Genomic DNA, 14,071 nt, shown 5'->3' with positions numbered 1-14,071 from the left:
TCTGTGTGTGTGTGTGTGCGTTTATGTGTCTGTGTTTGTCCCCACAACACTGCTTGACAACTAATGCTGGTGTGTTTAGGTCCCCGTAACTTAGTGGTTTGGCAAAAGAGACCTATAGAATAAGTACTAGGCTTACAAAGAATAAGTCCTGGGGTCGATTTGCTCGACTAAAGGTGGTGCTCCAGCATGACCACAGTCAAATGAGTGAAACAAGTAAAAGAGTATATATATATATATATATATATATATATATATATATATATACACACACAAACACATATACATACATATAAAGAAATATATATATATACATATATACACATACAAACACACATACATATAAAAAATATATACATATGTACATAAAAACACAGACAAGTTATGTGTAAAATGTATACATGTATATGTTTGTGTGTGTAGATGTTTGTATTCTTGTAGATATTTGCGTTTCCCAAAAGAAAAGAAAAAAATCACTGAACAACAAGGGATGATGATGGTTTTTCCCGTCAACAAAATCATCCAAAGGTTCTGCATTTTCAAAGACAGGTGGAATAAGAGACATCTTACTAGAAAAGCAGGTAAGGGTTTTTGGTTATAAAACAATGCCTCAAAAGCATATTCATCTAACCCATGCTGGCATGGAAAAACAGACATTGGAGATATAGGAATGGTAAATTGAGAATAACAAAATTAAAAGCAACAGTTTGTGTAGGGAAAAAATTAAGATTCTTACATATTCACATCCAGAAGAGTTTAAGGTTGTCCAAAGCGACATGATTTCATCAAACCATATTCTACAATACACATAGAAACATAGCTTAGTTAATAATTTCTAAAAGGGTGCATGGCTTAGTGGTAAGGGTGTTGAAGTCATGATAGTAAGATTGTGGTTTCGATTCCTGGATTGGGTGATGTATTGTGTTTTTGAGCGAAACACTTGAGTTCACGTTGCTCCACTCCACTGGTAAAAATGAGTAATCCTGAGATGAATTGGTGTCCAGCCCAGGGAGGAATAAATATATATATGCCAGTGAAACTGGCCCTAAGCTCCTTACAGAGTAATGCAGACTAACCAAAAAGGAAAATGGTGAAACACAAAAATTAACAAAAAGAAAACAATACAAATGGAAAAATTTTTTCCGGCCCTTTCTTTTTTGTTTTTTTTGTCTGGCATAATGGAAAACAGAGGGTCCTGAATGAAATAACAAATTCATCTGTTCAATCACAACCCCAGCACATGCACACCCTCTATACTGACCACACTGGGGCCTACACAGGTAAAGGGTGTCCCCATTTTACTTTCAATTTGGTTTGTAAATATTTAGAGAATATTCAGTCTTTATTTAAGTCATTCAAAATATGAGAAACAAAAAAACCTTGAAGAATTACAGTTCCATAATTACTAATTGTAATTTATCTGAGATATTCAGGGCAGTGAATTGGCAGAATCGCTGGAGGGATTAATACAATACCTTGCAGTATTTCTAACAGCTGTTTATACTTTTAAGTTCAAATCCTGCTGAGGTTTAACTCTTCCTGCTGGGTTGATTTAATTTCAAGCATTGTGCCAACATACAACACACTCAAAAATATATTCAATTTTTTTTTTTTTTGGTTTTTTTGCCATTTAAAATTTTCCCAAACATAATTCTACCAATGTTGGCACTAAAAGAGACAGACATGAAATAGGCTATAATGGTTTCCATCGTTTTCCTGTTTCACCATATCAACATGAATGAACGGCTATATAATAATGGTAGAATTGTATTTATATATCTGGACACCCCTCCAACAATGAAACTAAACAGATTGAAGCAAACACAGTTATGCTTACAGTAATGTTTGGATGACTCAACCATTTATTGTTTTTTATGTCCAGACAGAAGTCAGAGGAGAAAGAACAGTGCCCATCACCTTTTATAGTTCAGGACTTCATAGGTCGTTACAGTTGGGTCATCCTCTTGCCAGAAACCTCATCCAAATGCTTTCAACATAGTGAACTTCCCTAAGAAAACCCGAGAGCCAGATGATGGTGGTATTAAACCATCGAATGCAAGACAATTCATCTGAAAGACTTTCAAGCACTTTCTGTCAACCCAATTTTTTTTAAGGTTTGGGCTGACCTGAGGCTATGGCATAAAAAACTTCCCAAAGTGTTGCAAACCATGGAAACCTTTGATAGCAAAGGAACTTCTTAATCACACTGCCACATCAGAACCCATGTGGGAGGGGGTTAAAAATTCTAAAAAAAAAAAAAGTTACAAAAATATGTGTAATTTTTTTAATGACATAAAATATCCAGAAATCTCTTAATTATTGAAACCATCATCATTAACATCTGTATTTGATGCTGGCATCGGTTGGATGGTTCAACAGGATCCAGGCAAGGTTTCTATGGCATTCTAATGCCCTTTCTAACACCGAGCACTTTACAGAGTGTACTGGGTGTGTTTTTGTGGCACCAGCAACTGTAAGGTCACAAGACAAGATCTCTAGACAGGGCAGGGTTGCAGTATTGAGGGAGATGGCTTTGTGCCAGGTGTAGAGAGGCTGAACTGAGAAAGAAGGATGGGAACAAGCGTCTTGCTGTACAAGAAATATGTGGCTACCCCAGCTAAAGAAAAAAGTGGAAAATCAAAGAAAAGACAAAACATACTTAAATCCTCTATGGTGATTTTCTGGTGAAATCATAGTAGGCAGGAAGTGCTGCATACAGTTTAGGGGTTTGTATACAATGTTGTCGAAGGGGCAGAAAAGGGGTCGCCATAGCTGCATCATTTCTTCAGTAGATTCCAATGGAAAGTAACTGTTCAAATGAGAACAAAACAAAAAGATATTTAAACACAAACATAACGAACAACTGAAAAAAAAGAATACAAAATGCAGTACAACGGTCATCTTGTATTTCTCAGGAGAAATATTTTAAGGCAGTACAACGGTCACTTTATTACTCAGGGTAAATATTTTCAGCAGAGAAAACTTGACACAAGGAATATATTCAGAATACAACATATATAACTTTTGAAGTGATTATTTCTCTCATTTATTTCGCTGATAGACATCTGAGAACAGTAGTTTTTGAACCAACAAAAACCAGGCCATCGCCAAGTGAAAAAAATATGACTGAAATTATTTACCCATTAACAAGACAACAGCTTGTATTCAGATAATTCTTCTTCCTTTACTATATTAAACCAAAAAAACCTTAAGAAGTTTAATCATCATTTTAACATCCAATTTTCCATGCTTATATGAGTCAGATGGAATTTGTTGAGGCAAATTTTCTATGACTCGATGCCCTTTCTGTCACCAACCCTCATCTGTTTCCAAGCAATGTAAGATTTCCCCAATGGCCAGACATACTTTTCACAGAATATTTCACAGGAATGGCAGTGTTTGTATGACAGTATGCACTTTACAAGCATCATATGATGTCAAGACGAAGACTACACACACACACAAAAGCTTCTTTCAGTTTCTGTCAACCAAATCCTTTCCCAAGGTGGATTTTGTAGACAGAACACACTTGCCCAAAGTGCTGAGCCTGAAACCTCATGACTGGAAAGTTAACTTCTTTAGCACTCAGCCATACCTTTTGATTCTATAAAGCATAGCCCATGTCTCACTCGAGTGTCTATCCCCATTAGAAACTCTGCCATAGACCACATCCAAAAGAAGGCCAGGATTCACTCAACATGCTATAACCATGTAGCTACCACACACAGAGTTTTCTCTTTTAACTTTTTCTATCATGACCACAAAAGTGTCTGCTCTTTCAAATATATTGGGTCATCCCATAAATAATGTGTTTTTTCAATTTTTACAGAGTGTCCTGGGTGAATGCATTTTACATGGCACCAGTGAGGTCAACCTCAATATAGTTGAATGGAAATAACGTATTTCAGCACCAACAGTTATTTGAAAAAGAAATATCCTCACAAAATAAATCAGGCTTTTATCTTCTCCATTTTGCTTATTAATCCTTGTTGTACATTCTGACACAAATCCAACAAAAGTCAAATTTATCGTTCGTTCTCCAAGAGATCAATGAAAGAAAATAGTCACTCATACACTCACACATATATATAAGTAGTCCACAGCAGAAGTGTTAAGGCTGCTTCCTTGCTGAAGAGGATTGGCCTACAAGAATCCTGTGCTGGTACCATGTGAAAAGCACTCATGTTGGTGTCACATAAGAGCACATGTCCAGTGCCACGTAAAAGCACCAGGCACACTTTGTGTGTTTGGCATTAAGAAGGGCATCCAGCTGTAGAAACCCTGCCAAATCAGACTGGGGCCTAGTGCAGCTCCCCAGCTTCTGTCAACTGTCCAACCCATGTCAGCATGAGCAACGGATGTTAAATGATGATGAGGCTGATGCTATACACTGGAGGTGGGGAGGGCAATGGTGAATGTTTGTTTATCTGTGTTCTGGCATCACATGATAGTTGTAGATGAGTGTCAATGTCATACAAGCAGTGTCTTTGGATAAACACACCAGTCCTCTTCCACAAACCTTGCCCAGGCCTGTGTGCAACCAGGAGCAAATACAGGCTGCATCCTGGCAGACTGAAGAGTTAAATACTAACTCAAACGAGAACTGCATGAAGAGTCGAAAGAAAATATAGAGGAGGAGGAGGAGGAGGAGGAGAATCATACTCACGTGCGACAGTTGTGAATTGTATCTTTGACTGTTGAAACAATGGTACTGCAATAAAATAACAAGGAAGCCATTAGACAAAAAGAAATAAAACAAAAGGAGAAAAAAAATTAAAATTTACACAAAAAGCAAAACGAATTAATTCCTTTTTTTGTTTTTTTCCATGAATACAGAAAGCTGCAGGCATAGCTGGGTGGTTAAGAAGTTTGCTGCCCAATGGCATGATTCCATGTTCAATCCCACTGGATGGCGCTTTGGGCAAGTATCTTCTACAATAACCTTGTGAGTGGAATAAATAGATGATGATGATGATGGTGTGTGTGTGTTTATGTCTCTTTGTTTTGACCTTGCATGGTGGCTGTAAAATGAGAGTCACCATCGTACAAGTGGAATCCTTTGAGTTCCACTTTCTATGAAAACATGTCCAGCAACAGGGAAGAATTAGGTGAGAGTAGGTGACAGGGCAGCATCCAGCCATAGAAAATTGGCTGCAATAAATTCTATCCGACCCATGCAAGCATGGAAAAGTAGACATGATGATGATGATGACCTCTGATAAAATTTTCTACCGAGATGACCGAGGCCACAGAACAAAGATTAAAAAATTGCATGTAGAGAAATTGTCCGTGACTAAACTTCTCCAAGCTTATTCCGTCTGATCATGCCACATCTAAATTTACTTCAACAAAGCCCACCCCATCATCATCATCGTTTTAATGTCTATTTTCCCATGCTTGCATGGGTTGGGCAGAACTTACTGAAGCAGATTTTCTTTCCTGTCAGCAACCTTTATCTATTTCCAAGCTAGATAATATTTCCCCACGGCCAGACATTGTTTTACAGAACATTTGAAATGAATGATACTCAATTACAGCCATCACATGATGTCAAGACAAGGGGACACACACACAACAGGCTTCTTTCAGTTTCTGTCTACCAAATCCACTCACAAGGCTTTGATTGACTGGGGCTATAAGAGAAGACACTTGCCCAAGGTGCTACACAAGTGGACAGAAACTGAAGTCATGTGGTTAGGAAGCAAACTTTCCAACTACAAAACCACGCCTAGGCTATCTATTCCTAAAATTGAACAGGTTTTCATCCTTTTATATTGCAAAAAACACAGGACGGCTACCATCAAAACATCAATTATACAATAAAGTGTGACTCAGACCAACACTTTGGATATGGCAATATAATTCCATGATGTTTAACCTGGGGCAACTTGTAAAAATGTGAAGGCATACAGCCTAGTTGTTATGTTGTCGTGCTTACTATCACAAGATTGTGATTTCAATTCCAGGACAGGGCGGTGAACTGTGTTCATAATCAAAACACTTCATCTCACATTGCTCTCCAATCACTTTGACACCTGACAGGTGTTACACTGGATTTCTTTAAGAGTTTTTTCATAAACTGCACAACCTAACTGATAGGTTCAAAGAATTTACAACAACTGTTTAATGAAATAAAATTACTGGGAATAAACTTTCACTACAAACTTACTCAGAGAAAAAGTGTAGTCCTATATTTTCATAAGGGCTGTCAAATATAGTCAGACAGAAATCGTAGAGAGGTTTCCATGGTAAGGTCAGATCTTCAGGAGACAACAAACTTTGTTTCCTGAAATGAAAAGGAGAGAAAAATTTATATTAGGTAGACTAAAATGATATTAGGTACATATAGGGTATACAAAAATAATCATAAAACGTACAGCAATTGAGAAATAATAAAGAAAGAATTCAGGGGTTATTATTAGGTCATTGAAATTAAGTTTTGAGTAATATGGTGAAGGATGAGAAAGAAATATTTACAATTAGTGGTAACATTAGAGTAATCCATTTGATTAAATGTTACCTAATTGCAGTGTTTTGGTTCTTAATGCTTAATATTAATTAGAGGAATGATTTTGGTGGAACACCTAATAAAAGTGGTAACCAGCAATGTTTCAAATGATGGACCCTTTATAAGAAAGAGGTGTTTAGTATGGTTTCTATAGCCAAATGCTCTTCCCAACCCCAACCACTTTACACCATGTACTGGCTGTTTCTTTTTCTATTTTTTTCTCAGGCCACCAGCACTAGTGGGGTTATTTTGTAGTTTGCTAGACCATGGACTGGGGTGGGAGGAGCAACTTTATGCGAGGAGTTGAAGAGTGAGTGTATCAGGGAAGGGGCAAGAGCAAGACAGGTCTTTTGCTGCAGAGGGTCTACACATTATCCAGATTTTAGAAGAGAGGGCAAGAGGATTGGGAGGAACAGCAATGATGAAGCAGTAGACAAGAGAAGGGAAAGTGAGGGATGATGATGGGTAAGGAGTGGGAGTAGAAGAGAGAGGCAGGTGTAATGCATGCGGAGGATGGGGAGGGATAGAGTGTTGACGAGGTGGAGGAGGAGGAGGAGGAGGAAATCAATGAAAGTGTTTGTGTGGAGAGAAAAGTATTAATAGATGAGGGATGGATAAGTTATGGGTAGTAAGAAAAAATAAGCAGTATGAAGGAAGGGCCATAGTTAGGTAAGTGATGAGAAAGAAGGAAACTGGACAAAGGGCCCAGTTGTACACACAGCTCAACTGAAACTCAGCTTTTGTTGAGGTGAATGAGTCTTGCTGAGACCTTCATATTGCCAGTCTTCTTGGTCCTTTGTCACCATTCCTGTGAGGTTCAAGACCCTGAAGTCAGCCTGCATTTAATTTTCTAATATATTTCACCACCATACTGTGGTCCACTTGTGTTTTTGTTGTAACAGATGGACTGACCCACAAAATAGTAAGCTAAGAGTAGGTTGATGCGATCGGGCCAACACAGGCACAAACCAAGTATTCAGGGCTACTCTAGAATCTTGTGTCTGTTGGAGTTGAAAAGCAAAATGTCTAGTTTCTGCATGACAAAGTCAATCTAGCATCGTCATGAGAAAACCTGGCTACATCTGGACAGCGAAGAACCAACTGCAGTTAAAGGCAAATGCATGGACACCTAGACACTGTACTTGTGAAGAAGTTATATCCATTGCACAGTTGTGGTGGTCACTTCAACATTAATCATGTGGTTGGCGTGAGGAGAGAAATGAAGACGTATAAAATATTAGCTGTTGGTTTTGAGGTAGTGAGCCATTGGAAACCCATTTGAAGGACACCTGAATCTGATTTTAATTAAACATCTGATTTTAATTAAACATCAGCTGAAAAATACAAATGTATAAATTAGAAAAAAAATTAACAATATACAACAGTTCAATCTATGCCAGCATGAAACATGGACATCAAATGGTGATGACGAAGATGAAGATGATAAATTTCTGGGCACTTACTTTAGGAGTTTGTTGATAGCTTGCGCAAATTTGTTTGAAATGGCAAATTCATTGTGTGGGATTAGAAGCAACTCATATAACAGCTTAATCAAATGGATATGGTCTTCTTTGGAGAATTTGAGGCCATAAAGACGTACATATCTGCAAATTAAAAATAAAATGGTTATGTTTAATGAAATGAATGAGAAAAATGTACATGTAGACATTAACCCATGACAAATATTGATAATTGTTTAAAATTTATGAAAGGTAACAAGGTACAGCTTGGTCACTTATTTGAAAACAAAGTTTTCAGTTGACTGCACAGGATTCCCTCAACTGTCAAAAGTAGAAATTAACAAGAAAACAGAGAAGAATTTACAACATGGTACCATTTAATTGGTATTCCAATTAAAGGACACACGGAAAACATTGTATATTTAGAAGTTCTACAAAATTAATCTGTGATTGATTTCAGGATTTGTTTTAATAACGTCATCTGATAGAATTTTTCTGAAAATATCTTTTTTATCAGAATAAATATATATATTTCCTCTAACATTCTTTAAACTTCCGAGCAACGTTGACTGCTTAGGCTAGTATATATATATATATATATATATATATATATATATATATATATATATATATATATAATCTATCTTTCAAACTGGTCATTCTGTTGCTGCACATTACGTATGGATGATGAGAGAATGGCAAAGAAGTACCAGGAGATCCAAATGGAAGAAAACTGTGCAAACAGAAGACTCAAGAAGGCCTGGGTAGAAGTGATGGAAGCCGTGCGAAAGGGCGACTATAAAAATTATGATTTAGATGATTATTATCCACTGTCACTGTTTTCCTTTTTCGTGACAATAGAGTACAACAATAGGAGGGAAAATTGGTTACTATTTCCACCAGGTACAGCAACAAGTTATTTATAAAACACTGAAACAAATATTGTCATGCAGTATATTTATATGTATATTGAAGACACCTATGATGACTTTGCAGTTTACATTAAATACTGTAGTTATGTAAGCCCAAAGCTTGAGAAATTTGAATTAAGAAGCCATGAAGTTTGTGTATGCACTAAGAAAATTTCTGGTGTCACGAGGAAATGGCTCTAATTGGAAATTGATAATGGGAGCTGGTTAACAAGACAGAATCTTATAGTGCACTACAACGACCAAAATAAAGATAACTGAATTGTGATACATTTAGCTTTTATTTCATTATCTTTTTTTTTAACCTGCATGTACGTTAATGTCTGTCTGTCTGCTATCTGAAATGATGTACTTTTGTTCGTGTGTCTTGCGAAGAAAAACAAAAAAAAAAAAAAACTCGTAAATATTTGTGTGTATTTATAGGTGTGTGTGTGTGTGTGTGTGAAATGACGCATCAGCAGGCAGAGTTCTACGAGGTCTTTAGAAGACAACTGCAAACAATGACGGTTCGAAAGTTAACTTGCAATTTATCATTTGACATTACCTCATCACACATCAATCACACAAACACATTAAACCACAAAAAACACTTTTAAAAGACTTCCAAACGGTTGTATGTACAATCAATCAGCTGAATTTCAAAGTTTGCATTACTCATACTAAGTGATGGAAGAGGGGGAGAGTGAAGTTATGTAATGTTCATAGTTTTCTCAATCAAAGGTATCTACAAAGAAAAGAAAGAGAGACAAGAAGGCAATGCTGCTGATATTGAGGAACAGAGCTTTGCATATACTTCTTGCCATGTTGCGACCTTACTTCGGGGGTACATCGTTCGACATAATTTACTCTGAAACTTCAAACATATTGTAATACGCAGTCACACACACAAAAAAGAAAACTAATACACAATTCATGAGTTTATAAAGGACACACACACACACAGAGGTCTCGGTGTCAATATGTTTTTTTCTTTAACGTATTGAGATATTGAGACTCGGGTCAAGCCCTAGAATTCTTTATTGTAAATGATCTGACCACGTTCCAAATAAACAGGTCCCTCGTATATAACGTAACAGTTCCACTTCGTCAAACTAGCGAGCTTCAGTTTGTGGCCAGCAGCTTGTTTGTCGCAGGTGCATAATCTTGGTGCAATTAAGAATAACTTCTGGTGGTTATGTTCTTTCTGAAGGGAAGATACGATTATAGGGTGATTTGCCTGCAGTTTCTAGCAGGCCCAGCAACCTCAAAGAGTCTACATTGATCAGGTAGATTTAGAAATTGTTCAACACACACACACATATATATATATATATATATGTATATATATATATATATATATACAGTTCCCATACGAGAATTAACAAAAACACGAACATAAGCAACAGCAACAATAATTCATTCTTAATTGCCCTCTAAAATATTTCCTACCTACGACGAAGATTTCCCACGGTGGGTGAAATATATCGAACAAGTCTGATGAGCGGGTCAATAGCACGTGAAACTGGTTGTTTGTTCTGCAGAGAGAGAGAGCCTCACAATTTATTTACTATAGACATAACTAATACACACAAACACACATATGTATTTTATGCATATAGAATTCGTGGATAAGCCGCGCACCGGGCGAAACTTCGAAGTTACACTCACTGGAATTATAGTAACTATGAAACTCTACACATGTATTGAGTCTTTTATTCAACCAATGATCCCTGTTGCTTTCCCTTTCTTTTTCGTATTTAAATAAAAAAATATTCATTTTTAATCGACAAACAGAGGTGCGTGTACAAGATATCGAAGACCAAGTAAATTTAGTTGTTTAACCCAAGCTCAGTTCTGACCGAGTAGACCCATTCTATTATTTTCATCCGTTTTTCATTCTTTCTAATGATAGACAACAATATAGAAGACCAACATGAGGGAAGACAGGTAGATGTACTATTTCTAGGAGGTCGAACAGCCCTTTAACGGTTCCCTGACAACCAAGATGTATCAGTAAAGAAATATTTCACAACCAATCTCGTTATTCATTTTTATTTTCTTTGCCCCTCAGAAATTCTGTTCTAAACAAAGGTTTGTAGAATGAAAGAGACAGAAAAATGAAGGGAAACCACAAAGAAAGGTGTTGATTGGTAAACAGCTAGAATTACTTGGTGCCAATAACGGTACAGCATAAGAAGCATTCTAGGTATGATGCATTACATAAGCCAATAAAGTGCTTTATGGTTTCCAAAACGGAAGTATTTCGTGCAATAGGTTACACACACACACACGCGGTTATATATAATATATTAATGTATGTAACAAAAAACAAGTTTATATAGAAATATATGCAACCAAGTTCCACATAGATCGAGAATGTAAACCATAAATTTGGGGTGCAACCGAACCCAAGTTCAAAATCTTTCTGCCATACGTGTGTGTGTGTGTGTTTGTGCACAAGATCACTCAATACTTTAGAGTAGAGTGGATATAAATTTTCACATGCAAGAGGACCACAGTGACTTCGCAGTTTTGGCTTAGCAGCTGTCATTGTGTGTGTGTGTGTGTGCGTGTGTGTGGATGTGCCATATAGTGTAAACATATCTGATGGACAATATACAAACAGTTAAACTTTGGTAAAAGATTCGATGCGATGGAGTTGAATAGTTACTAAGTTATTTTACCAATAATGGGACGGGGGGGGGGCTGTTAAACGACAATATATGTTTAAAATAAGAGTACACATACAAACAATAAATGGGTGTATAGTTAGATAGAAAACCGAATTGTAGTTTAGCACATATATGTGTGTGTGCGTGTGTGTATGTGTGTTACAGTAACATTTTATATGTTGGACATAAGAGTTACCCAAGAACTATATATATGTGTGTGTGTGTGTGTTTGGGTTTGTGTTATGCATCTGTTCTGAATAAGTATAAAATCATGTCTCCATGTATATATATATAATACAAATAATAAATGAGTATATGCATATATACGTACATGTATGTGCATACCTACATCTACCTGTATATATAGATGCATATCTGGGTACAGGACGTTGCAAACAAAACGTAGACAAAAAAATAATAATAACCAGAGTACAGAAAACACACAGGCCACTACATATATATATATATATATATATATATATATATATATTTATATATATATATATACATACGTGTATGCCTGTACGTGAGTGCGTGGAGAAAGTGAAGATATATAAAAAAGAATAAGGGGACAATTACCTTAGTAACTGTTCGACCCAGTGTATTGCTCCGGTTTTGATGTCCCTCCGCTCAACCGTTCGGGCCAAGTTAGTTTTGATCTGTGCCAGAACTCTGTCAGATTCCGCTTCCAGTTCGTCATAATATGGCAAATTGTGGTTGTGGATGATTTCTCTGAGATTCGGATTGAAGCCTTGGCTATCAGCGTCGTAGAGTCGCTCCATTGACACACAGGGAAAATATTACAATAATAGAAAATAAGAGAAAAGGCCTAAGACCGACACCAAACAGAATATAAAGGTGATAAGCACGAAAAATGTTTAGGAAATGTTGGATGTTCTGAACGAGATGACAATCGTTAGGGAAATTATTTAAAACATATAGACATAGAAAGAAGGTCTATAATATATATATATACATATATATATATTTAAATATACATAGATATATATCGATATATATATGTAAGACAGACGGATGTAGAAGCAGAGTCAGAAAGCTGGAAATCTTTGCCCCAAATGTCGTGGAAACATATAGAGCGATGCATGAAATTCTTCAACAGAAATCCCCCCAGAAAAGACAAATTACGTAAGAAGTCTGTGAACGAGTTTAAGAACTGTTGTTTGTTTGTTTGTTTGTTTTTTTTTTCGAAAAAAAAAACAAACAATGTGAAAAACAGAAATTAAGAAACGGTTGCCATCATCGTCACAACTCAAATCCCTTTTTATGTGACACTGCGCACGCACATTGCAGGGGAGATAACTCTGTTTGGACGGCTTTCGCTTTTTATTTCTCGTTCTTCCTTTTCAGCGGAACAATTAAATTGGTTGTTTGTTATCTCGGTCTCCAGTTCCTGATATATAATTACACACACACATATCTACAGGCTCTGTGATCAGTCGATAAGATAAATACCAAGCAGAAGCCGGTGGATCAGTTTAATCGATTGTTCCCGCCCCGCTTCCAAAAAGGTGTGACCTGTTTGACTAAGTTTGGAATCATTACAATTCCATTCATATCCTGCATACATTATACTTGACAGTTACTTTATTTCATTGGCCGTAGAAGGCTGAAAGAAAAGTTGACGTCAGCTGGGATTTGAACTCGGAACGAAAAAAGCCGTAACTTAATATCCGTAAAGTATTTTGTCCGATGGTCTAACGATTTCTCCAAAGTTTCGTCTGCTGTGAGAAAAACTGGTTTTAGAAAGCCAGCATCAATTACAGTGTTTAATCTCATCTCTTTACCTCTAGAGTTCAAATTCCATTTTCATACCTCCAGGGCCGGTAAAAGAAGTACGAAGTACATGAGTCTCCACTTGCTTTTACTGGAACAAAGCAGATTAGAACTGTTACCGTAAGGAATTACGACACCCAAACTGGTTTGAATTTTACGATTCAGGGGACAACAATACTGTTTTTCAAAATATCCTCAGTGAATTCTGGGTTACATATGAAGCATTAGTATTGCCCAAACGCTCTAGAAATAAAAACAGTGCAATTTGAAGGGCTGCAGCAGTTCGACTTGCTAGGGAAGATCGTCGTGGTGCTGAACAGAAATACAGACAGCATAGAACAGATGAGAACAAGAGAAGGCGCATCAGATCATCCATCCATCTCAAGCGACAAAAAAGGCAGTGTTCAAATTTGAACAAGGTATAGCAGGGTCAGACTGAGAGTATTAAGGACCCTCATGCATAACTGTTTACCGTGCCCTTTTGAATGTGTGTTTTAGTAGAGTTAACATGTAGATTGCCGGCTCCTCAGAACCCCGGACCCTCAGGCAGTGCCCAATTGACCAACAGCTCAGTCCACCTCTGACCTATAGCAACTAGCCCTGACAGCAAAGTGTTCTGGAAATATGTGTGTTCGAAACAGAGACCTCGTTCCCAAGTTGGCCCTCTTCACAATCCCCACACAGGTCAGATCGTTGATGACCCCCAAAGAATGCACTGAGCTTATTGCTGAA

The 14,071-nt window shown here is 37.0% G+C and overlaps 1 protein-coding gene across 1 annotated transcript in view; it reads right to left on the bottom strand.

Annotated features, from left to right (window-relative positions):
- Nucleotides 1-12,851, bottom strand: part of LOC106868583 (proteasome activator complex subunit 4) — a 74,324-nt gene extending 61,473 nt beyond the window's left edge. The window contains exons 1-6 of the mRNA XM_014913914.2: nucleotides 12,125-12,851; nucleotides 7,969-8,109; nucleotides 6,167-6,283; nucleotides 4,664-4,708; nucleotides 2,657-2,806; nucleotides 734-794 (exon numbers count right to left, since the gene is read on the bottom strand). Of these exons, the coding sequence (XP_014769400.1) occupies nucleotides 734-794; nucleotides 2,657-2,806; nucleotides 4,664-4,708; nucleotides 6,167-6,283; nucleotides 7,969-8,109; nucleotides 12,125-12,327 (717 nt within the window). The 5' untranslated portion in view covers nucleotides 12,328-12,851. The remainder of the gene's footprint in view (nucleotides 1-733; nucleotides 795-2,656; nucleotides 2,807-4,663; nucleotides 4,709-6,166; nucleotides 6,284-7,968; nucleotides 8,110-12,124) is intronic.
- Between the last annotated feature and the right edge of the window lie 1,220 nt (nucleotides 12,852-14,071).

This window comes from Octopus bimaculoides, chromosome 11 (assembly GCF_001194135.2).
Source record: "Octopus bimaculoides isolate UCB-OBI-ISO-001 chromosome 11, ASM119413v2, whole genome shotgun sequence".
In the NCBI taxonomy this organism is placed as follows: domain Eukaryota; kingdom Metazoa; phylum Mollusca; class Cephalopoda; order Octopoda; family Octopodidae; genus Octopus; species Octopus bimaculoides.
This window is presented reverse-complemented; position numbering and strand designations above follow the sequence as displayed.